Source organism: Myripristis murdjan, chromosome 23, assembly GCF_902150065.1.
Source record: "Myripristis murdjan chromosome 23, fMyrMur1.1, whole genome shotgun sequence".
NCBI lineage: Eukaryota > Metazoa > Chordata > Actinopteri > Holocentriformes > Holocentridae > Myripristis > Myripristis murdjan.
The window spans coordinates 20,005,606-20,029,749 of NC_044002.1; the positions used below are offsets into that span (position 1 = coordinate 20,005,606).

Below are 24,144 nucleotides of genomic sequence, written 5' to 3' on the forward strand. Positions count from 1 at the left end.
GATGTCTCCTTTTGTTAAATACCTGGTGCCTGTTAAATGCCGTTTTATTTTTACTTTGGTGAGCGGATTGCAAAAGGCACATTTTAATAGCAGGTGGAAACAGGGCCTGGGATGATCTAATGGTGGGAAATTCCCAGAGATTTTCCCTGAGAATAAGAGGGAGGTGTAGAGCAACAGTCTGCAGGGGAGAGGGAGCTGATATAAGGCGATGCTTCAGTGTCTGTGTTCATGAAACCAGCCTCGGTTTACTGCATTTTGCTACTTTCACAATAAACAGCAAATCTAAACCTTGCACCTGACTCTGTCTGTCCACAAATTTGATTGCATTGTTTAAGTTACTGCTGATGGTAAATAAATGTTGTGAAGATCGACTGGCCCATCTGAAGCATTTTCTCCATGACATAACCAACAATGATTGCCAAGGACAGTGCAAAAAAACAAACAAAAAAAAAAAACTGTTGTTACTGTTCAATTATCATAATGAATTAATTAATTAGAATGCAGGAATAAGGAGTAAAATAAGAGGCTAAGGAGAAAGGAGAATACTGTGAACTGTAGCTACAACACGATGTGCTTTTATGAAAATTGAAATGTGAGTTGTCCAATGGCTTGTGACAAAACTCCGCCCTGAGAGTAATCAGTCATCATACAATTACAATTTACCCAAATTACCCTTTATTAATGCTACACCGCATTACTTTGTGCAGTACTTATTAATTATCTGGTTTCATTCAGATTTAAAATGTCCACATTTGTCCTCTAATGGAAAAAGTGACTGGATCTGTTTGGGGAATTCAGTGAACAAGAGAGAAAAAGAAAACAGATAGTTTGCCAATTTAAAAAAGTTGGAAAGATGTAAACATGAAAGATCAATTGTGAAATAAGGGTTAGAGAGAGCAATACACAGTGGGGGAGAAGAATGGAAAATATTACTGTTTGACAGTGTTGTCAAAAAAATAAAGTTGGAAAAAAAAACAAAACAAACAAAAACAAAAAAAAATCCTGCCTCATTTATCATAGAATCTGTGTGACCGGGCAGGACTCGGCCTGATCCAGGAACAGCGTCTGAAACATGTGGTTGAAGAAGGATGGGTGGTAGAGGCAGGCTCGGGCGCAGTCCGGACCGAAGTTCACCTCCAGAATCTGAGGCTTCATGATGCGCTCACCTGACCCAGGATCAGAAAGGACAGCAGTTAATAAAATGTCTTTAGCATAATCACACTAATTATACAGCAAAACACTGTGGAAAAACACTTCAAACACAATGGATGGGTGATTTCTGTGAGAGCACATGTCTGCGTGACATTAAAGTGACAAGCAAATGTTAATTCAGTGGCATCCTGCTCCCAGCGCTGTGTGTGTTTCTGGTTCAATCACACACACACACACACACACACACACACACACACACACACCACACACACACACACACACACACACACACACACACACACACACACACACACACACACACATCGTTTTCTATATATGAACACTTGCGACATTAATATTTCAATGATATGGACGGTATACACTGATTGATCTGTTCTGATCAATAAAGCACTTTTCACTGTTGTTTCACTTAAAAAATTATTGAAGCATTGTGTCGAAGCAGAGGTTGCAACAACATGTTTCATTTTAATTTTAACTTTTAAATTTATTTTAATACAGACTAAGACAGTGATTGGTGTGCTGTGATCAATAAAACACCAGCTGGAAATCAGTTTCAACAAAAAGGGCACTTCCTGATAAACAGGTGGATGTGATGATATGGGGAATTAGTCAAAATATTTAAAAAAGTTTTTATTATTTAAATCAATGCAAATGCCATCATGTCAAAAAATAAATATTACGAAACGAACCAGTTTAACCTTGATCCAAAAACTGCTTTTGCTTAACTTGGAGCACACGAGTGTCTTTATCTATCTGCCACAGCCATGTGTTGGCTGCAGCACCAAAGTATCAATAATCACAGTCACAGTGCAGGACATATGCAAGGCTTAAAAAAAAAGATAAGAAAACAGTACAGTCACCACAGTGCCGCAGTCAAACTCAGGTCAACCACACTTCCCTCTTCCCTCTTCTGCATTTGGATGTCAAAACATTGCTATCAATCAGTTTCTTCACTGCATTTCTAGCAATATCATATTAACAAAAAGGAATCACAAAGCTCATTATATGTGAAAATGTAACAACAAATCTTTACTAGTGGCTTAATTCCTGTAATTGTTTGCTTATTGTTGCTTATGCCAGTGAGGTTGGAGTACTCAATGGGAGAGCTTTTATCTAGGCTTGATATTGATTCTGTTTCAGGTTTCAGTGTCTCCTCCGCTCCTCTTTCAAACCATCTGCCCTCTCGATCCAAACCATGAAGGTTATAGTCCCCGAAGGAGCGTCCCTTTTCTTTCAGCTGCAGGTAAACTGCTGGGTTTTGACCTGAGGAGCTGCTCCTGCTGTGTTGGTTTTATGGCACTGGACTGCATAGAGTGGACTGTATTGAGACCTTGGATAGGGAGGACAAATAGAGGAGTGAGGGAAGCTATCTGTCTATATCTTAAGATAGAGAAACGATCTGTCAACAGAGAAGCTATCTGTCTCGGGCACCACTTATCTCTCCAGCCTACGATGCCGTCCTACGAAGTTGAACCAGTCGCTCGTGACCCCTTGTGACCCTAACAGCAGAGTTTTGTTCCTCACAGGATTTCTAGCTCTCATAATCGAGAGTTTTCTGGCTGAGTTTAATGGTCATCCAAAACCACGAGAAACCACGCCGTCCTACATGCCTATCTGAAATGGCTCCCTGTGAAATCCAGAATTGAATTCAAAACCCTTCTGACATACAAAACCCTAAATTTTATCTTAATGAACTCATAGTGACCTGTTACCCCCCCCCCCCCCCCCCAAAAAAAAAAAAAAAAAAAAAAAAAGGTCCAAAAGCAGTTCAGGTCGTGTCTCTGTTCTGGCGCCAGGAAGAGTGTGAGTGCCAGGCCATTGTGTCCTGTACTGGCGCCGAACAGGGAACGCATAGGCCAAGAACATGAGTGGGAAACATCTGGAGATTCTGGGAAAAAGGCAGGTACACCGCGCACACACACACACACACACACACACAGTAGCTGGTTGGAGTCCAAGATAAGTGAGAGTGAGAAATGCTCCCCCATTATTCGGAAGTTAGGTCTGCCAAAACGCCATGAGAAACTGTCCAAGCAATAGCCATAGCTCATAGCCATAGCTCATAGCCATAGCCCGTAGTTATGCTGCTGCACGTCTAGACTGCTGGAGGAATTCCCATGATGCACTGAGCTCTGTCTTTCTTTCCTCTCTCCATCCTTACGCATTAATATTCCATGAACTAACTCGGCATCCTCCCTAAAGGGAACTTCCCCCCTTTTAACAGGGAAAAATGATTTGATGCTACACAAACACAACTGAACTTAATTCATACCAGAGCAATAATTGCACTTATTCCAGTGCAAGAAGTTTAGTCCAAAATTACATTGTTTTTATTTATTTTATTATTTCTGAACCTGTGCCGATGGCTTTGGCTGTTTGTTACTCTGATTATTTTTATTTTTGATATTCTGATATTTTGATGGTCTTTTAGTGCACTGATTAAGAGTAGTGTTCCTAATTTCATAGTATACTACACAATCACAATAAAGGCTTTCTGTTCTACTCTATTCTAGCTGCCAATCTCATCATAAACAAAACAGACATAGTTAACCAATGCTAACACTGTCACAACCATCTTCATCACTGTCACCATTATCTTTCATTATCTTTCTTAAATGTGAGTTCTCTCATACAAGCCGACACAAAACCCCACATTATGACCCTGTGGTTTTGAAGGTAATGGTTACTTTCATGCCACTTGTGCGCTTGAAGGCTCACCGTCTTCCCCTGTGCTCCACTTCAGCATGAGGTCTACAGCGTAGATGGCCCGAGAGGACGGGTAGGCGCAGATACCGTACGGGGCCGGGCGGGATGTGGCTGCCTGGAAGAGCTCCCCGAACGCCTTAAACAAGTCCGCCTGTGAGGGAGAGCGAAGAGGAGGGACGGGAAGAGAGTACAGGGCCAAAGGGCGGAACAGAAAAGAGAGAAAGCAACAAGAAAAATTAAGAAATAACAGCAAGCATTTAGCACATACACACCCCCGAGAAGCAAGGCACTCAGTGTTCACGATTGTAGTAAGACTGTGGACACACTAAAGGATTATCAGGCAGATTTATAGCAACAATTAGAGAGGAAACCGCCAAAACTGTCTTAACACCATTAAGACTGATGTGAACCAATCCAATAACAGCGGGAGGGAGGGAATCACCAGAGGCCCCACAATCCAACATCATCAAGATACTTAATGCTCATGACACGATAGAGCTGCACTTTTAAACATTTTGAGTTTTGCAAATATATAGATTGTTGAAACTAAGCTGAACTGAAAACAAAAACGAAAACGGAATGAAAAATATAAAACTATAAGAACTCTGTAATTTACAACAGTAATAATTTTTAATTTGGACTGTGCAGGTTGAAGTTGGAGATCCTGATGTTAGTGTGTGATACTGTCCCTGCTTCATTGTTTAGAGTGAGCATTTGGTGTGTGTGTACGTGTGCGCGTGTGATGCAGTACATTAGTGAGTCCGGGCGGACACAGATTGGTAGCAGAAAAGGGGAACTAAATGAATTAAAACAAGGAAGCGAGCACTTGATCAGAGTTCAAGACCCCTATGCCCAGAATAACATTAGAGCTGCTGGGTCAGACCATCTGCCGCAGTATAAAGATCCTTACTAAAACCCTCAAAACACTTACCTCCACCTTTTTCCATGGATACTGCGGGTACTGCTCCTCAAACATCGGGATGAACTCGTCGTAATGCACCTGGAGACAGATAATCAGACCGTATATATATGAACTGGGAATGTTAAATGGAGATTATTGTTGCAACTACAGAATAATTAAATGAGAAAATATTGATTTAAATAAAAAGTATTCAACTGTGTTATTTCAAATTTTATTGCCAATAAGTGTACCTGCTTAAGTTGCACGCCCTCTGCGTAGTTCATGACGGTGAAGTGCTTTTGGTAATCATCAAAACGGTCCAAGGAGAAAGGCCTGGATCAGAGACACAACAGAGGTTAGGACACTGGTAACTGGATACAACTGAGAACATCAGAGCTGCCAACTTTTCAAAAATTCTTAGAGTGAGATTTGATGTGTGTGTGTGTGTGTGTGTGTGTGTGTGTGTGTGTGTGTGTGTGTGTGTTGTAAATCAATATAGCCTAAGCCTAGCCTAAGCCGCGCACACAGACTGCTGTACTTTCATTATAAACCGACTTTTGTTTATATGCGGTTGCAGCAGCACCATGGACAGCGACACAGACAACATGGTTCATTATTGATTGCGCAACGCGGCGATTCGCCGGTAACCGCACTGCGCGCATTAAACGATTTTGCGGAGGAAGGAGGAAAGTTGCATGAGTTACACCATATCCACGTTCGCGCTGCGTGCGTGACCGTGCATGTGCTCGTGCATGAGCGCTTGGGCGCGGTACAAACTTTGTAATGTGAGTAGCCTCTAACTCATTCATTTCATTGGATAATATGCCGGTGAGGTGAGTGGAAGTCCCTGATTGATCGAAAAGATTCTTCTGATTGGCTGAGCCTCTTGTAAAAGTGGCCCAGCCGATAGATCACAGATAAACAGAACCGTTTTTAGTCAAGAAAAAAAAGGGTCTTGATGAGCACTTCAGCGTGAGAAATCGGAGGTGTGGCGTGAGAGCGTGTGAAGCCAATCAAATGCGTGAGTCTCACGGCCAATGCGTGAGAGTTGGCAGCTCTGGAACATGCTGTGATGGAAAAGGTGGAACAGGAGGTTCTGGTCAACTCTCTGGGTGAAAGATATCCAAGGAGACTGATGCTTGGCTATAAGCACTACAAATGTCAACACTGTGTAGTGCCACATCAATTCTGTAGGTTGCTCATACCCCTTTTCCACCAAAGAGGTTCCAGGGCTGGTTGAGAGCCAGTGCCTGACTTAGCACCGGTTCTTTGTTTTTCCACCACCCAAGCACGGGCCAAACTGGTTCCAAATCAGTTCCAGGCAAGCACCAACTACAGGGGCCAGAGAAAGAACCGAGGACTCGACCCACCACGTCATTGGTGGGCGGGGTTACAGACCCAAACGGAAACAGCGAACGCTATAAACGTATAGCTAAACATAGTCGTCGTTCGTTCCGACCACGAATACGATGGTTAGCCAGCAATAATTGCGTTTTTCTCCTCTGGATCACAATGTAGGCTTGTAAAGACACGAGCAGTATTTGCATCACTGCGATGGCTCGTCCATTTGTCGCCCATGTCGTTTATTGTGACTCCCAGTGAGCGTCTTGCACACCCACACCCACGTCATCACGTTTTACGCTGATGTAATGACGTGGGTCTGACTTGGCTCCACTTGGCTCTTGGCCGATGGAAAAGCAAACCGGTTCTTTGTTGGAACCAGTTAAGCACTGGCTCTAGCATCAGGTTCTTTTTGGTGGAAAAGGGGCATCAGTGGAGGGAGAAAGTCTTACCCAAGTATGAAAGACCTAAGGCATTATTCTGCCTGGCCATGCCTCCCTGCGTCTAGCATGCTCCAGACTCATGGCCTTGGTATCACAGGGAGGCAGCACATCTTATCAGTGCAGCTATTTCCAGTGTCAGCACAGAAGACCACAAGCAGCCCAAAGGGGCCTAAAGGTGGTTTACAGCAACAACACCTGACCCCTGATGCAGCATTCAAGGGCCAAATCTGTGAGGGAAAATTCCTTCACACAAGCAATATTGCCACACTGCTGGTAAAGAAAACACTCTGCACGCGTACAGCAGGATCACTCTTAAATGTAAGGCAGATCCAAAGTATCCACATCCAAAAGAAAACTCTCCATAGAAAGTGCAAAACACCGCACGTGACATAATCAACAGGCTATTAGGAGCCTATTCATTTCCTATAGGGTGTGTGACTGAATTCAGCCTGTAATACATGTGGATGGCTGACGAGCGGAGCTTCAAGCATCGACGACCAACCGTCAGATTTACCCGCCTCCTAGTTTCCCTCACTGATATTTAGTTTCATGAGCAACACGTTGGCCTGGCAAGAGCAAAATGGATGAGGAGCTCATTACAGCCATTCAAATCTTCCCAGTTCACCTTTATTTTTTTTAAATTATTTTTATTTGAGAAATTATGGGAATAAACGCATGATTGTGATTGACTTTTTTCATTTATTTTGGATTAATGCTGCATAATTATTGCTCTCTAGCGATATAAGTTAACTCATCAAAATAATGCAACTTAAAGAAAAAAGGAAAAAAAAAAAAACACTTTTGTAGCATGTATGTAGTCTCACCTATTGGCAAAGCGCAGCCAAAACACATTGTAGGCATAGAGACGCAGAGGCTGCACGGAGCGTAGCATCAGCATGTAGCGAATGTCAAACTTCACCATTCCCACATCCTCCCGACTGAACAGCACTGGATCTTCGATGTACTTACACACCACCTGAGAGACGAGGACACACAGAAAATACAAAATAAGACCTGACGAAAGAACGAAACATCCATAAAATGAGTCTAAGCGGCAGGATATGACATTACACTGTTTCCCAAAGTGAAGTACGTCGCCCATGAAGAGGATGCACAGACATCTTCAAAAAAAGTGACAGTCAAACGAAAAAAGAATAAATAATTTTGCTATTACTTGGTTAATTTTTACTGGAGAAGAGAATATGATAGTGTGCAGTGTGGAAATGCAACATTTTTTTTCTATATTCTTTAGAAACCGCTTATCAGCAGCCAGAGCAGTATTGTATTGAGCCGCATTGTATATAAAATGCTGTTGCAAAATGTCAAAAGTCAAATAAAATCCCGAAAATATGCCCAAAAGTTTTTGTGGTTGCTTGAGATGGATAAACTGGAGTTTGATCATTTGGAATGAAAATGCATTCGCTGAATAAAAACAGGACATGCATAGGATTTAGTCAAAAGTCTGGTGTCTCTTTGATATCTAACTTTAGACAGAGCTGGCTACTGTGGCAGACATCAAAAGGTAAAGGTGAGCAGATGAAGAAACCGAGACATTTCTTTCTCTAATACATGGAAGGAATGAATTGGCAATATTCGCTGGGAAGCAAAAGATCTGGAAGTTCAAAGGCAAAAACACAACCCTTTTAAATGCCACAGCTACGTTTTCAGTTCTCAGTCTGACACGAGACAAACAGGAAACCGTGCTGTGCAACGCAGCCCAAACCAGATCACACCGCTTCATACCAAAACAGGAAGTGGGTGTAGTAGCTGCTTAAACCTATCTGGTGATACACAAGATGATAATAAATACGAGCGATCGACACAGAGACAGAGAGGAGCTGCGAGATCGACTGAGAGAAAGAGAAAACACAACTGAATGATCAGGCTGAGAGAACAAAATCTGGCATAGCTGCCCTCACAAGTACAGTGCATTATGATACTGTAGATGATCATGCTGAAGTAAGCATTTGCAAAAAAAAACAGAAACTGAAGATATGCTACAGAATAATCGAGGTAAAAATGGTGTTTAATAATCACACAGTACAATATAGCCTTGCTAAACAAGTACAAAAACTCAAATTGGAGATGATCTGACACATTAACTTCAGTGAAAGAGAGCAAGAGGGGGAAAAAAAAGCGTGCTAATACTCGACTGTATCTGGGAGGAGTGTGAAACAAACTGAGGCTTGGCAGGAAGCGTCTGCCAGTGAACTACGAACATCAGGGACTTTCCACTGAGTCACAGTCACCGGGACTTTTAGGTTACACAATCAGTTTGCCTGCACGCACGTGACGCACATCATCTGTGATTGGTCGCTTTTATATGGTCCGATGTGAGGGAGGAGGAAAACCAGGGTATAAAAGCAGCTGCGTTTGGTCTGTTTCTGAAAGCTCTGAATCACTGAGCATACAAGGAGCTGCTGCTGTAGATTTCTCAGTCCTCAGTTTTTGATCACCTCTGACTTTTGTTGCTTCATGAGAAAAAATACTATAGAGGGGTAACATTATAGTAGGGATGCAAAAACCCCATACTACATATCTACGTATTGGAATTTATCCGATATTGACCAAAAACTGCTGGATGGAGCATTGGTGACGCCAAACTATAAACATATTTTCGGTGTGGACATTTAATTACCAAAGTGTGACACCACTTACTTCAAGGTTGAGACAGAAGCCGGGAAGGGTGCCAAGTGCAAATTAGGCTTGTGTTTCATACGAGGTGGCAGCAAAGCAAATTTCAATACGTGTTAAGTAAGACCAGCATTTGAAGAAGTACTACAACAAAAGAACACAAGGAGTTTGTACAGGTTAAAAAAATAAAAAATAAAAAAATAAAAGGAACAGAGCGGATCGCTACAAACTACTTTGGCAGATAATGATTAGGAGTGCAACGATTCTCCAAATCCACATTTCAGTTCAGACCTCGATTTTTGAGCCACAGGTCAGTTCACGCCTTTAGTTTGTGTGTGTGTGTGTGGGTGAAGAAAATCAATAATTTTATCACATATTTTGGTGATAGAAAAACATTATCTTCCCCCCGAAAAACTGTTTAATGCATAAAGTACCATACCATTCATGTACTATGGGATCTTGGTTTGAACTGTTTTTCTGTTTGGTGGTTAAACAGGTCATAATTCCCTCTGTATCACTGATTTTATATTGCCGTGAGAACATTTACAAATTTCTCCTTCAAATGATCGTATTTATTCAATATTCTTGCTGGAACCAAACAAGATTACCTTACCTTCACCCAATACTCATTTTTACTGAATAATAATGTCATGATAATGTAACACGTTATGTTCTGTGACGACTTGTAAGTCCACTCGGGTCAGATGTCGTTCCCTGCCAGCGACCAGTTTGTGTGTCATCAGTGACGGTGCCTCCGTTTGCTCTTGTTAAATAGCGCATCATGTTTGCCTCCCTTCACTCGGGGAAATGGTCAGTGCCATGGGAACATTACAGAATCTTATTTTTCACAGGTTTTGGGTAACAGTCAGTGAAAGGGACAGCCAGCGATTACTAACAGGAACGGCAAGAGAAGAGATGCTCAGTTGTAGGCAGCACCCGGTAGTGGAAATCACCGCTTGTAGCCACCATAGGTCCCAAAGTTTACACACTTTCTGCTGTGTTCCAGATGAGCCTGCCTCTACTTGCTCCTCGCTTGTGTTTTCTCTCCGTTCTTTTATCTCACAACCATAGTTTGCAACTCGCACTGTGCAATCATGTGTTTGCGTCAAAGTAATTATTGTCCAACCTGTACAGAGTTCAATACAGAGGACTTTGGAGCGCACATTTAATCATGTCGTTCCTGAGATGGAAGAGTGGTGATTCGAAACCGTGGTCGTTTGTATCGCAGCTTCGGTCTAAGTTTCAGAACTGTAACACCCCTAACCAACCACAACATTTCATAGTACACAGTATTATATATACTGTGTGCAACTTTATTGGGAAAAGAGGGTTCAGCAGCAGAATGGTGCTCTGTATCGGTTGACACTCAGCCCTGGACTCCATATCAGGAGTGAAAAATCTGTGCATCTCCTGTTGTCACTGATTTGATATATTTTGTGACATTTTTTTCAACCTTATATTATCAAAAATGACTTATTGCTTAAGCAGATTTTAAGGAAGCATTTAATTCTGATCGCTTCTTAATTGTCATGGGGTTTTAAAAGGAAACTTTGTTTATTTTTTAACGATATTAGATACAAAAACTACACTTGAAACAGCACATCTGCTGAGGATATAAGGGCACAAAGTCAAAGGTTAAGGGAGTACACAGGAATTTTCCATTACAATGTCATCCCCAACTTGAATTATGAAGGCACCTCTTGGGCAAAACCAATGCTGTAGTGACCCCTTGGACTAGTCAGTGCAATTTTACAAATGCCAGAGCAGATCAGTAAGACAAGTCATAGCCCGTCTTACACCAATAAGTGAAATTTGAGAAGTGCTAGAATAGAGCAACGACACACATCATTTGCGGAAGTTTCCATCAAAATCTGATCAAGATACAGTACATGAGGGATGGATTAAGTGGTGAGTACAAAAGTAGGGGATCTTGTGGAGGTATGGGAGAAACTGGGTCCAGTCGCAGAGCCATCCTCAGAGCTGACAAAGGTGGGCAAACTGGTTCTCGCTTCTGTCGTGGAAATGGGTTAGGGTTAGGGTTATAGTCGAGTAATTTTAGGCCAAAATTGGGGTCAACCTAGGACAAATTGCAAGAGAAGCAAACTCAACTGACTTTGTATCCTCAGTTTGTCCTGAGGGAGGGAAAAAAGTCCCAAGGAATCCCATTGGTGGAAAGTTTTGAAAATCACCTATTTTTGACGACATATTACCAAACAACACTGTTTGGTGACCCTAACCCAGTGAATTAGTAACCTTTTAATTCACTGTTTAAATATCTGTTTCGGCATTTATTCCTTATATTCATTATTAGCGCATATCAAATCAGATAATGTGTGATATGCATGTGTAAACAGAATAATTCAACAAACTTGTAATTGACTTTTTTTCTTGTCTTTGTGTGTGTAATCAACTTGTGAATTTTTATAGTGATATCTGAAAGTAAAATTTTGAACCTCTTTCCCCTGTGTGTTAAAAACAGTGTTTTTTGGTATTATATGGTCATATATAGGTGATTTTCAAAACTTTCCACCAATGGGATTTCTTGGGACTTTTTTTCCCTCACTCAGGACAAACTGAAGATACAAAATCAGTTGAGTTTGCTTCTCTTGCAATTTGTCCTAGGTTTTTTCATAAAATGACTGGACTATTAGGGTCCAGAAAGAAAATAGGAACGTAGAAGTTTCATAGAAAACAGGAACATAAAACAGGAACGTAGAGGTCACCAAGGTACAACGGAGGTTTCAAGATATAAATCAAGGGCATACTAACTAAGCAGACATGAGCAGTAAATTTCCATTACACTTTCACGAGCAATCTCTCACCTCTGACCTCAGAGATAAACAAGTATGACTTGTAACGGGATGAAGATCGTCACAGGACGTGGCTGCAGTTAAAAAAACATGCTCGCATGTTGCTTGAAACTGCATAAAATGGTTCTGCCACAAGGAGCGCACATGCGGAGATGAGAGGAAAGAAAACAACAGGCATCCGTCTGTCTTGACAAACACATACGCAGAAGCCGATATGACTGCAGATATGTGTATGACTGCCACTTGACTGTGTAGAAGTAATTCTGAGCCCAAAATATCCACACTGTAAAGGGTAACAAAAGTAAGAAAACTCATAATGAGCAACATAAATCTACACGGACCTCACAGTATTAATGTTTAGAAGACTAGACTGTACTTTTTAAATCTGCATGGACAACACATCAGTAAGCCTTGAAAAGCTAGACTGTCCTGAAAAGTCTAGACTATGCTCTTTTAATGAGCATGAGCAGGGCCGTAGCAAGATTTAAGAAGGCCTGACTATACTCTTAGATGAATAGACATCCACCTGCACTGATCACAAAATGTTATGGATTGAGGTTTGTGGGTTATTCTTCACTTCAGTTCAAAGCCTGACCTACTTTGAGTGTGCCCAATTAGCCCTCTTTTTATCTAGAAAAGAGACCGCAAAGCATCGGCCGGCGTCCAAAATCTACAAGCCCAACATAAATATGGCCCAATTAGGAGCTTTTATCTCACCGGCTGGCCGAAAGATGACACCCTGGGATAATACAGGAGTTCTTTGTGTGAACAAAACTGCTGACAAAGGAAAATAGTAAGGGGGGGCACCCAGGGATCAGAGAACATATAAACAGGAGTAAAAACTAAGAACGTCAGTCGTCTTCCTCGATGACCGACTCACTGTTTGTTTCCATTTGAGATCTCGAATGAAAATAAACTCACCTGCTCACGATTCTGCCTTGTTCTTAGTCTTGATTTTTGAAGCCTCCAAGATTTTTATTGGTGATTTTGGTACCAAGTTTAAGAAGTTTTCTGCAGTCAATCTGGCCTGATTTGGACTGAAGTTTTCCACATCAACTGTCATCTTTCATTTTATTGCAACAAAAAATTGGGGTATCCTTGGCTTTAAATGCATCTGAGTTTATTTTCTACATAGGAGCATATTAACGTGGTGAAAAGTAGACAAGTGAGGGATTACAAACAGCTGTTTGGTTTGATGAAATTCAACGTACTTTTTACATTGTAGATGTCCCTTTCTCTTTTGTAGCAAGAATTCTCTATGGACCAGATCCTTTGGTAGATGCACCAACTACTATGACCAAAGATTACCAAAGGGCTCTATATCAGGGCTTGGGGAACTGCAGAGGTACAGGCTTTCCATCGGTGCTTAGCAGTTATTTTGGTTTGCTCTGTTGACAGAGATGGAGATTACAGCATGGGTGTCAAACTCAGTCACTAAAGGGGCCGTATTAAAAAACCCAAAATTGGTCATTCTTTTGATCAAATTATGTGTAAAAATAATCATTCATACACAAACTTCACATGAATCATTTGTCCCTTCTATAACACAAAACAAGGATATTAAAAAAATGATTAGAGTGGAAAATGACATAAAAAGACTCCACTGGATCATTCCTTTTTCTGGCGTATTGTATCCGCAACTCGTGATCTTGACATACACACAGGAATGTGAGTTCATTGCAGCCCACTAGCCATCAGTGCAGATTAAGCTACAGATTTACTGCTGCTTTAGATGATCACTGCTGACATCACCCAGGTCATGCTAGAGGAGGGCAGAAGGCAGTCCAAAGAGTGAAGTCAGTGTGAATTTTGTCTATACCTGTCTACTCTTTTGGCGTTTTGTTTCTGTTCCATTTTGTTATCAACATTTAATATGAGGAGGTACCTCTCTGTGTGGCCCTTCTTCCAACTTTTGTTTTTTTTTTTTTTATCCTAATGAAGTTTTGGTGATTGATGTTTTTCTTCTTCCCTGATCGTCAAAAGTTGGGGTTGTTGTTTGTGGCCACTGGAAGCTGATGTGGAAAACTTTGGTCCAAATCAGGCCAGATTGACTGCAGAACACTTCTTAAACTTGGTACCAAAAACACCAATAAAATAAGTCTTGGAGGCTCCAAAAATCAAGACTATGAAGCAGGCAGAATCTTGAGCAGGCAGGTTTATTTTCATTCGAGATCTCAAATGGAAACAAACAGTGAGTCGGTCACCCAGGAAGACGACTGACGTTCTTAGTTTGTGCACTTGATTTTATACCCTCCCAACCACCGTGTCATCAATTCTGGTCATAACAAAGAGATCATACATGATCACAAGAGTAGCTGTGCCAGTGTAAGGCTTTCTGGTAAGATAACAGTTTTTAATTGGGCCAGATGTACCTTAGGTTTGCAGATCTTGGACTCTGGCCGATGATTAGTGGTCTTTTTTTCAACATGAGAAAGGCTGACTGGGTACATTCTAACTAGGCCAGACCTTGATATGCCTTTAGGCATGGCAGTTGTGGTCAGTGCAGGTGGAGGTTTGTTCCCTTACAGAATGTTACTTGACCCGTGTGAGCCTTGATGTCAACACAGTGAGAAAGCATCACCCTAAGTGCTTATGCTCCTGCTACAAAGCATTGCTTAAGTCCTAATGTTTCTAGACAAATGCTGATTCATGTCCTTCACTATGAGCTCTCTCTCTCCTCTTTAATACCCTCTACAGTGTTGATTTTTTTCAGGCTCAGAATTACCTCTACAAAGCCAGGCTCTAACTATGATTGAGGGCTGTGCAAACACATTTGACTTAGTAGCCTTCCTAAACTGTTTAAATGTTGCATAATAACTTGCTCTATGTAGCAGTAGTGGCTTAGCTGTGGTTCCTATGCCATCACTGGCATAAAAATAAATAAATCATTTGGGGAATTTACTCTTCATGAACTAAGCTAACTTGGCGAATTGAGGTTAAAACCATTATCAAATATTGAATACCCTCACTAAATCTACACCAATTGCAAATAAGAAGATGTAGTTAAAAGAACATATACATATGAATTTTTAGGCTTTGAGACAATTGTGAGATGTGTGCTGTGTAAAGGAAATTTCAGCTCAAAAACCGTAATATCTTGCACAATTGGTGTATTTTCTGTCTTTGTTGAGTGTGAATTGGGTCTGAACTGAATTGGGTGGTGAACAGAAAGTGCTGTGTAGTCTGCCGTTAGCACTGAACACCAGCAACACTGGCAACTAGTGAAGTTTCAGGGGCTCTGGATAAGTTTCCGGTCACATAAAGTCCAAGGTTACCCTTGGTAGTCAGTGGGCAACAGGAGGAGGCCAGTTGTATTTGGCAACTCCCTGCTGTAAATATGTTTAATTGCACCAAACTAGACTTACCTGGGTAAAAAATAAATAAATAAAATAAATAAATAAATCAAGAACCAAGAAAAATGCTAAAATGCCGTTTGACTTTCTCTTTGAAGTGTTGTTAGGGTGTTAGAGAACCAGCAAAGTAAGATCTTGTGTGTAGCGCGCACTGGCCTGCATAAGCCATAAGTCATCCTCCCCCACATTGTTTGCCTTGTTTGCCTTTCCTTAACTCTGAGTGCTGACTTCAGGAGTAAAGCCTTTTTTCACCTAGATAAAGTCAACATCCCTCTTACAAGAAGGACTGCAGAAAAACTAAAGGTGGACCTCCTACAGACGACAGAGAGAGCAGTAAATTCTTGCATGTCTCATAAAATCCAAAGAGCAAGCCTTCTTTTTTCCCCTTGCACTTCTGCTTGGCCCAAACACTCAGAAAAGACTTGAATTACATGATAATATGTGCTGAGATCAATTCTGCATGTCCACTTTGCCGCTGTTTTGTGTGTAAATGAAAGCTGCAGTACTTGGTGCAAAATTTATACCCAACAAAAAGGTAACTCAGGCCGGGCTGGTCATAAATGTCTCATCTTTGGTGTCAATCGGTCTATGGTGTCAATGCATGAAACCATATTAAGACAGAGGGGAAAAAATCTAAAATGTAAAGCACAAAACAAGAGATTTATTCACTATAAAACGTGATATAAATAACGAGCACTTAAAAGAAAAAAGTAACCTTAAAATGGACTTGGTGAGGCAGCTACTAATTTACAGCCTTGCATAGATACCAGATATATTTAAGCTTAATCACTAATCTTGCTGCTGGCAGGTGTTTAGCTCAAGTTTTGGCGGCAATGAAGAGATCTCGTTGACGCCCACTCATGGGGAAATTTTTATCTGATATGACCGACTTTTGCTCAGATTATTTGCTTAGATCAATAGTCCTCTGTGCTGCCGCTATCTATATTGGCTCAGTCACTGATAACAATATTTGCTCCTTCCTGTTATGATACTGTGATATATTTCCAAACTCAGAGTTTTATCAACTATTATTTTTGATATGTGACACATTTATATATTATGTTAATACTGCTGAATGTGCAATAAAGTACCTTTCTATGGAGGCTAATTGTTTTGTTTTCTGTGTGTGTTAAACATATGAGGTCACTGGGATCTAAAGGATTTGGTAAATTTTAGGAGTTGGTGAATGTCTGATTGGACGTTGAGTTTCAAACCCATGTTCCCTGCACATGTTAACACCACGGTGCACATGAACGCTACATCTCATTTTATAATAATCTTGAAAAGCCGAGAAGTGGTAGCTGGGATGCTAGCCCATGTAAACAGGTGATTACTCTTACATTTGGTCTCCGCTTTCTGCACAAGCTCCATATATTTTAAACTTAATTAAAAACCTTGCACAAACTCTGCTTATCTGCCAGCTTTGATAAGATTCAAGATTCAAGATCAAGATTCAATAGATTTATTGCCATGTCAACAAGTTGATAGGATATGAGTCAATATTTGGTATACTGTGTGCAAAGTAGGGCTGCCAAATTAATCAAAATATTATTGAAATTATGAGTTATTGTGGTTGTACAGAGATGCCCTGGCCTACAAATCATGTTCTCCAAATGTAAGAGAACATGCTTGTTTGTTACTGACCCCAACAAAAATTCCAACACATCACTGTTTGAACGTTTTTTCAGTGAAAATCAAAACTATGTTTCAAAACTTACATTCCTACTAAAATCATGAATCATATCGCAATTGCAAGATCTATAAAATTAGACACAGCCACTACTGACAATATGCAAACAGGCTTCGTTTAATGTTTCATGCTGAGTGTGTACCTTGGGTGTGCTCTCTCTCTGTCGGATGATGTAGTCCAGGTTGTTGGTGATGTGCGTGTCCAGGCCACGAGCCAAGTTCCATGGTTTACAGATCCAGTGGTTATCCTCTCCTCTGAAACACACACACACACACACACACACAGACGGCAGTCGAACTGTATGTATACATGCTAATAATAAAATGTGGTTTCATCTTTTGCATATTCATTTACACTGTGATTCTGTGATTCGAAAACGTCATTTTGCTGGGATACACATTTCCCCTCTTATGTTTTGTCTGCTGCACCTCGCTATGCTGGAAAATGCAAAATATGAGACCTTTAAAACATGCTTTAATGTATGTTATTACCATTCTCCTGTAGGATCACTTGCTTGAATAGGTTTCATAAATGATAGGGGAAATTACTGAAACTATTATTAATTACCACAAGAGTGATGAATAGTTAAAACGGCAGTTTTACCTGGGAGTAGGTGTAATAATTAATGATCGAAACTATGTCTTCTGGTGATCAGGCAGGAGAACAGTTCAAATCGGGAATATTACTCTGCCAAAAAATGATTTGTCTTAGAGCAAAAGCTCTAATAAGTTGACAGGCAGGCAGATCTTTTCCGAATAGGGATCAAGATTTCCACTCATAAAACACTCGGACAACGGACGTGAATTTAACACACTTTATTTCTACGACTAATAATGATACACAACTAATCTACGCTAAATAAAGAAACAGGACGAACAACAACAAACACAAGAGACAAAAATGATGTATATGGAAGGGCATGAATGGTAAGGCAAAACCGGGAGGGAATAATTATATTAGAACAGCAAACGGCAGTGTCAGTGAAAGGTAACCACTCTGTACCTGGAGTAAGAAACTGCATCTTTTGTCACGCTGGTTTCGAGAAAACGCGGAAGATTAACAGATTAGAAAAAAGGATAGCGGCAATTAATGCACCAGGGGCTACACAAATAGAGGCTTGGAGTCCCGGCTTGGGCCTGGGGCAGGTCTTGCGGTAGTTGGTAGTTGCGTGGAGTTGATGGCAGACGGCCAAGTTGGTTGCAGCGGAGCCCGGAGGGAGTCAATTGCACCTGACTGCAGTCTGCAGATCGGGGTTGGGCTAAATGTGGGCGGAGCTAAATGTTTGACTCCGTGCGGTGACTACAGTTAGCAGGTCGGAGTTGGGCTAAATGTGGGCGGAGCTAAACGTTTGACTCCACCCGGGCGCCATCTGGTTAGGGTTAGGTGAAGGGTTAAGGTTGAGGTTAGGGTTAGGATTAGGGTAAGGGTTAGGGTTAGCAACCTCTTCCAGTGGCTTGCTATTGAGGAAGTGGGCGGAGCCAAACGTTTAGCTCCACCCACGTTGAGCCACTCCTCGATCTGCAGACTGCAGTCAGGGCTTACTCGAGGGAGTCGCGGTGGACGGAGTTGGGTTGGAGCTGGAGTGCGGGGTGGATCAGCCTCTCGACGGACCGGAGTTTACGCGGATGGTGTGCTTATCAAGTGGCTCTCTATTGGCGCTTTTCCACTAGTACCTACTCAGCTCGACTCTACTCGCCTTGACACGGTTTGGGTGGTTTTCCATGACAACTGAGTAGCACCTCGCCGTGGGTGGAGTCGTCATAGCAAGGCGGCGCACCGTCCAGCTCCGACTTTGCCGACTTCAGCGATGATCAATGCGCACGGTTGCTGTTTCCGTTTTTTTTTTTTTTTTTAAATGCTAGGTTTGGTTTTCATGAAAGAGTTGCTCTCACGTGTTGTCACTCCCGTTTGCGTCACATTTCGGCTCGACTCAGCTCGCTTGAAACCCCGGCCGTGTAGGTCCAAAAATGGGACCTGCTACCAGGTACTCAGAATCAGAATACTTTATCGGTCCCCAGGGGGAAATGACTTTTTGTTACAATAACAACTCCCACAACTCCCAAGGTAGGTGAACTGGAGGGGGTCCAGATGTGGTGTGACCACAGGCCGGAGCTGCTGTAGGATGAGTCTCTCCATGGTCTTCATAATGTGGGAGGTCAGCACCACCGGTCTGTAGTCTTTGGAGCTGCCAGGGCGCGGCGTCTTCGGCACGGGAACGACGCAGGACGTCTTCCACATCACGGGGATCCTCTGTAGACTCAGGCTCATGTTGAAGATATGCTGGAGAACTTCACAGAGCTGGAGGGCGCAGGCTCTGAGCACCCGGGGACTGATACCGTCAGGGCCCGCAGCCTTGCCAGAGTGAAGTTTCCCCAGCTGTCTTCTAACATCCTCTGCTGTGATGAACACTGTAGATGAGGGTGGATGGGTGGGGGTGGAGGTGAGAGAAGGGCATTCACAGGAAGATGGGAGGCAGTCAGGAGGGGGAGGGGGAGAGAGAGGAGTAGCTGTCGTCAGGGGCCAAACAATAGAGGTGCTGGTGGAGGTGTTGATGGTGGAGTCCGTGGGGGGTGCAGGGACCGCTGAATCAAATCTGTTAAAGAACAGATTTAGTTCGTTGGCCCATGCCACGCTGCCTTCAGTACCTTTATTTACGGCCGGCCTGAAGCCGGTGATTGTTCTCATCCCTCTCCAGACCTCTCTGGTGTTATTCTGCTGGAGTTTCCACTCCAGCTTCCTCCTGTACTCCTCCTTAGCCTCTTTAATCTTGCACTTCAGGTGTCTCTGGATGTCTCTCACCTCCTCTTTGTTGCCAGCCCTGAACGCCCTCTTCTTGTCGTTCAGGATGGCTTTGATGTCCTTTGTTACCCAGAGCTTGTTGTTGGGGTAACAGTTTATCGTCTCTGCTGGAACAATGGAGTCAACACAAAAATTGATGTAGTCCGTGATGCACTCTGGGAGCCCGTCTATGTCCTCTCCGTTCGGCTCACAGAGTGCCTGCCAGTCTGTGACCTCAAAACACCCCTGCAGTGTCTCATAAGCCTCCTCCGACCATCTCCTCACTGTCCTTGTGGTCGCAGGCTGGCTCTTCACCAGAGGCACATAAGAGGGTCTGAGGTGCACTAGATTGTGGTCTGACCTGCCCAGCGGGGGAAGGGGAGAGGAGCTGTATGCATCCTTCACGTTGGCATACAGCAGGTCCAGTGTCTTCTCCTCCCTGGTGTGGCAGTTTACAAACTGTGTGAAGCTGGGTAGTGTTTTGTCCATGGTGACATGGTTGAAGTCACCCGAGATGGCATGAATGCACTCGGGTGTTGAGTCTGTAACCGGGCTATGGCGGAGTGGATGACGTCACACGCCGTGGTCGGGTTGGCGGACGGAGGAATGTACACAGTCACCATTACAACATGAGAAAACTCCAGCGGCAGATAATATGGACGGGACCAACAGCAAGAAGTTCAGTGTCCGGGCTACAAATGCGCTCTTTAATAGTGATGTGCATAGGATTGCACCACTTGTTGTTTACTAGAACGGCAAGCCCACCTCCTTTCCGCTTACCGCTCCCGGTGCAGTCCCTGTCTGCCCGGACAGTCTGGAAGCCACTGATGGAGACGTTGTCGTCGGGGATGTCCTGGTGCAGCCATGTCTCCGTAAAGCACATAAGACTCGAGGGAGGGAGAACTGACTCTTGGCTAGTGCTGTTAGCTCATCCATCTTGTTAGCCAGCGATCTCACGTTGCCCATGGTGACGGTGGGGAGACTCGGTTTGTACCTCTTATTCTCCATAAGTCTCTGCTGTCTCCTTCTTGTTTCTCCTCTCCGCTGGTTCCTCTTTCCTCTGCAACCCCGGTGTGTTCTTCTCCAGATATCCTCGGGGATGTCTGCCGATCTGGTCGCTATGCCGGCCGGCTTCATAGCGATCAGCTGTTCTCTAGTGTAAACAAAGCGGCCGTGTGTTTGCTGCGCCCGGCAGAGTGTAAAAAGTATACACACTGCTAGTAAAAAGACTAAAGCTCTCTCCACCAGCATGTTCGGAGAGGGAACGGCTTAGTAGGTAGTACTCGAGTAGTAAGTTAAAAAGTTAGAAAACGAGCAGGAGCGCTTGCAACAGGCTGCATGTACGGTTGCACATGCGCATTTACTGCCAGGTAATGGAAAAGCTTACAAACCGAGTAGAGTCGAGCCGAGTCAATACTAGTGGAAAAGCACCATATGATGAAGGGGGCTCCAACGGCTCGTACCGGGACAAAGGCCTTTCCTGTCCATCTCTACTGTGACTGTCCAATAAAGCAGGAAAATGCCAAAAAAAAGAATCTTAAAAAAAAAGAAAAGAACGCCTAAAAGAAAAAGCCCATTTTCTCCAGGTACCCAGTGGTTTTAACTCTTTGGGTCCCTTCTCGGGCGGGAAATCTTGGCCAATCAGATAACACTCTGTTATCTAGGATATTGAGAGGACCACTTCATCGCCACAGCTGAATGAAACCTTGGAGGCAGTCTGTTGCCGGTTTGTTGACAAAAAGCAGGTACCGTATTGGTGTAGCACGATCACATAACGGCCGTGCCACCACTCGTGAGCCAAAATCTCATTACGCTCAGAAGGAGCTAGTGATGAATAAAATGCCTGGTTGAAGGACTCTTGCGGGGGTTATCAGCGGAGAACTTCTGCCCGTTAGCTAATTATGAATCTGTATTTTTTTTTTTTTTAGGAATTAAAGATCATGTGATTGCCGGACCGCGGAACAGAATTAAACGATAACAGGATTCACCTTACGGCCTATTCACCTCAGCTTAAGCAACACAATAACAACCAACATGACATTTCAAAACACAACATGGTTAACATTCACATCTACAATATCACTTAATTAGATGTAACCTTGCTCCTTCAAATGAGCCTAACCCAGTTATGATTTGCTGAGCATTTTTGATAATTCATGGTGTTGTACAGTCCAGAGAAGGGCACACAGTCTAATTCTGAGTCAAGCAACTGTGGCATTCCTCTTGCAGGAGGGATTCTCCTGGGTGGTTTCCTCATGTTGCAGGATGTCCTTCAATGGAGATGTGTGTGTGTGTGTGTGTGTGTGTGTGTGTTTCAGAGGAGAGGATAACCACTGGATCTGTGTCAAAATTTACAGCTAGGTCCTGATCCCACTGACACCTTGGGGACCTGACAGTGGGACCTGACAACCTCATTGTATGTGGAATGCCAGATTTATTTAAAATTCAAATACCTGGGCTGTGAGGCATAAATTAAGGGTCTGGTTGGTGTCTGTTGGGTATTCAGGGTCAATGTGAGTGCAGGCCAGCGGGGGACTGGGGAGGGGGGACATTTGTGCTTCAGCACGATACGGAGCAACTGGGCCTAATGTGAGTAGACCCTTAGTCCAACTGCTGGCCCAGACCGACGCCGTGCCAGGTTGGTTTGGGGTGAGAGAGGGGAGTATTTGTTCATTTGCACGCAGAGGTGAGAGGAAAGGGCAACTTTTAGTGCTGGAACCCTCTCAAGCATCCTGGGTCGAGCTCCGGTCAGATCATAACAAGGAAAGCAATTGTTATGATCTGGTGTCTGTTTCACCAGGCCAGACGACCTGGATCCTAAACTTCTGTCTAAAGAGAAGCTCTTAAATTAGATGGTAGCTTGGGGTTATGTTACTAGGTCACGTGTTATCACCACGTTGTGGAGGTGAGCAAAAAATCTGTGTCCATGAGCTGCCTCAAGTCAGGGGCGAGGCCACTGACGAGGGCGTCCACATCCCACGGTAGTGACTGGACGCCGGACAGAGAAACCGGCTGTCTCTTTCTCTGCGTTCCTAAGATTTTACATGCCAAAGTTACACACATCTCTGCATGGACACCACCTCTCTGTTTGCTTGACCACCAATTAAATCCCCCCCTCCAGACTATAACATACCTTGATGGATCTTGAATATCATCCAACAGGTGCATTCAACCCGCCTTAATCATAAACAATCTTTCCAGAAATTGGAGTCATGTCTTCCAAAAAAAAAAAAAAAAAAAAAAAAAATCTGCCCATGTCCATGCTGTTCTCTTTCTCCTAGCAGTATCAGCTTCCGTTCATCGTGTCCTCAGGTTACACAAGTGGACACACACACACACACACACACACACACACTTTGCTCCGAGCAGGCCCAGAGGACACACAGGGAGAGGCCGACAGACTAACAATAAGAGAATGAATGCACACAAATATATGTGGATTCATCTTTTTTTCAGGTTATAACTTTCCTAACAACTGGCGATATTAATTGTTATCCTTAGCAACAAGTCATACAATGATCCTGTATATGAGTATTTAGCATGGATTTATCTAAATAACATGAAAATATGAAGTATGAAGAGTCAAGTTTATACCACAGCAAACCGAGGGGGAAACAAAATGTGAAGGAATTTATAATTAAAATCATGTATTGCGTTAGCCTTTGTATGACCTCAGAGTTAAACCGGTGGTATGTGCAATTGAGCAGACCCTCTACCAGCTTACCTCATTTAGAGGTGGTCAGTTACTTGTCTGGAATTTACGACTAGACCTGTTCATTAGCTAGGTTTGTTTCTGGAAAGTTTTTATTGCTTTATTACCTGATTGACTATGTAAGACATGCAAAGTATATGTAAAATCAGAAGACCTTAAAAGCTTTCTGTCACCTCTGTCACACTGACAATCTACCTCCAAGCTTTGGTGTGTATGATTCTCCTGCTGTCACAGCATTAAAGGCCTGAAGACCATCTGACTGTTCGTTTTTGCTGTAGACTTCCATGACAATTTGGCGACGAGGCTGGGATCGCTAACCTGATGCCACTGGCCCACAGGAGAAAACTTAGTCTGGACGCAGACAGGGCAACCTCGCTTAGTCTTCAGAGAAGCCCTAAGATTTCTTTGTTGGCTGGTGGACATCAGTAAGTGATCCTTTTAAATATCGAGAGCAATATTGAATAGTCTGATTGTCTTAAGTATTGGGTCTGGGACCCAAGGGATCCCCTTAGGTCTGGGACCTAAGCAGTAGGAGCGGAAGGCTCTGAATAGTAGGAGCATAGAGCTCTGGGAGCTCTAAGGTAGGAGGCCTGGGGCCTCTGA

At 43.0% G+C, this 24,144-nt stretch overlaps 1 protein-coding gene across 1 annotated transcript in view; it reads right to left on the reverse strand.

Moving 5' to 3' along the window:
- The window catches only part of ttll12 (tubulin tyrosine ligase-like family, member 12), a 49,605-nt gene that overhangs the window by 9,431 nt on the left and 16,030 nt on the right, over positions 1–24,144 (reverse strand). The window contains exons 9-14 of the mRNA XM_030046129.1: positions 17,194–17,305; positions 7,389–7,540; positions 5,032–5,113; positions 4,811–4,879; positions 3,892–4,030; positions 1,007–1,166 (exon numbers count right to left, since the gene is read on the reverse strand). Coding sequence (XP_029901989.1) covers positions 1,015–1,166; positions 3,892–4,030; positions 4,811–4,879; positions 5,032–5,113; positions 7,389–7,540; positions 17,194–17,305 — 706 coding nt within the window. The 3' untranslated portion in view covers positions 1,007–1,014. The remainder of the gene's footprint in view (positions 1–1,006; positions 1,167–3,891; positions 4,031–4,810; positions 4,880–5,031; positions 5,114–7,388; positions 7,541–17,193; positions 17,306–24,144) is intronic.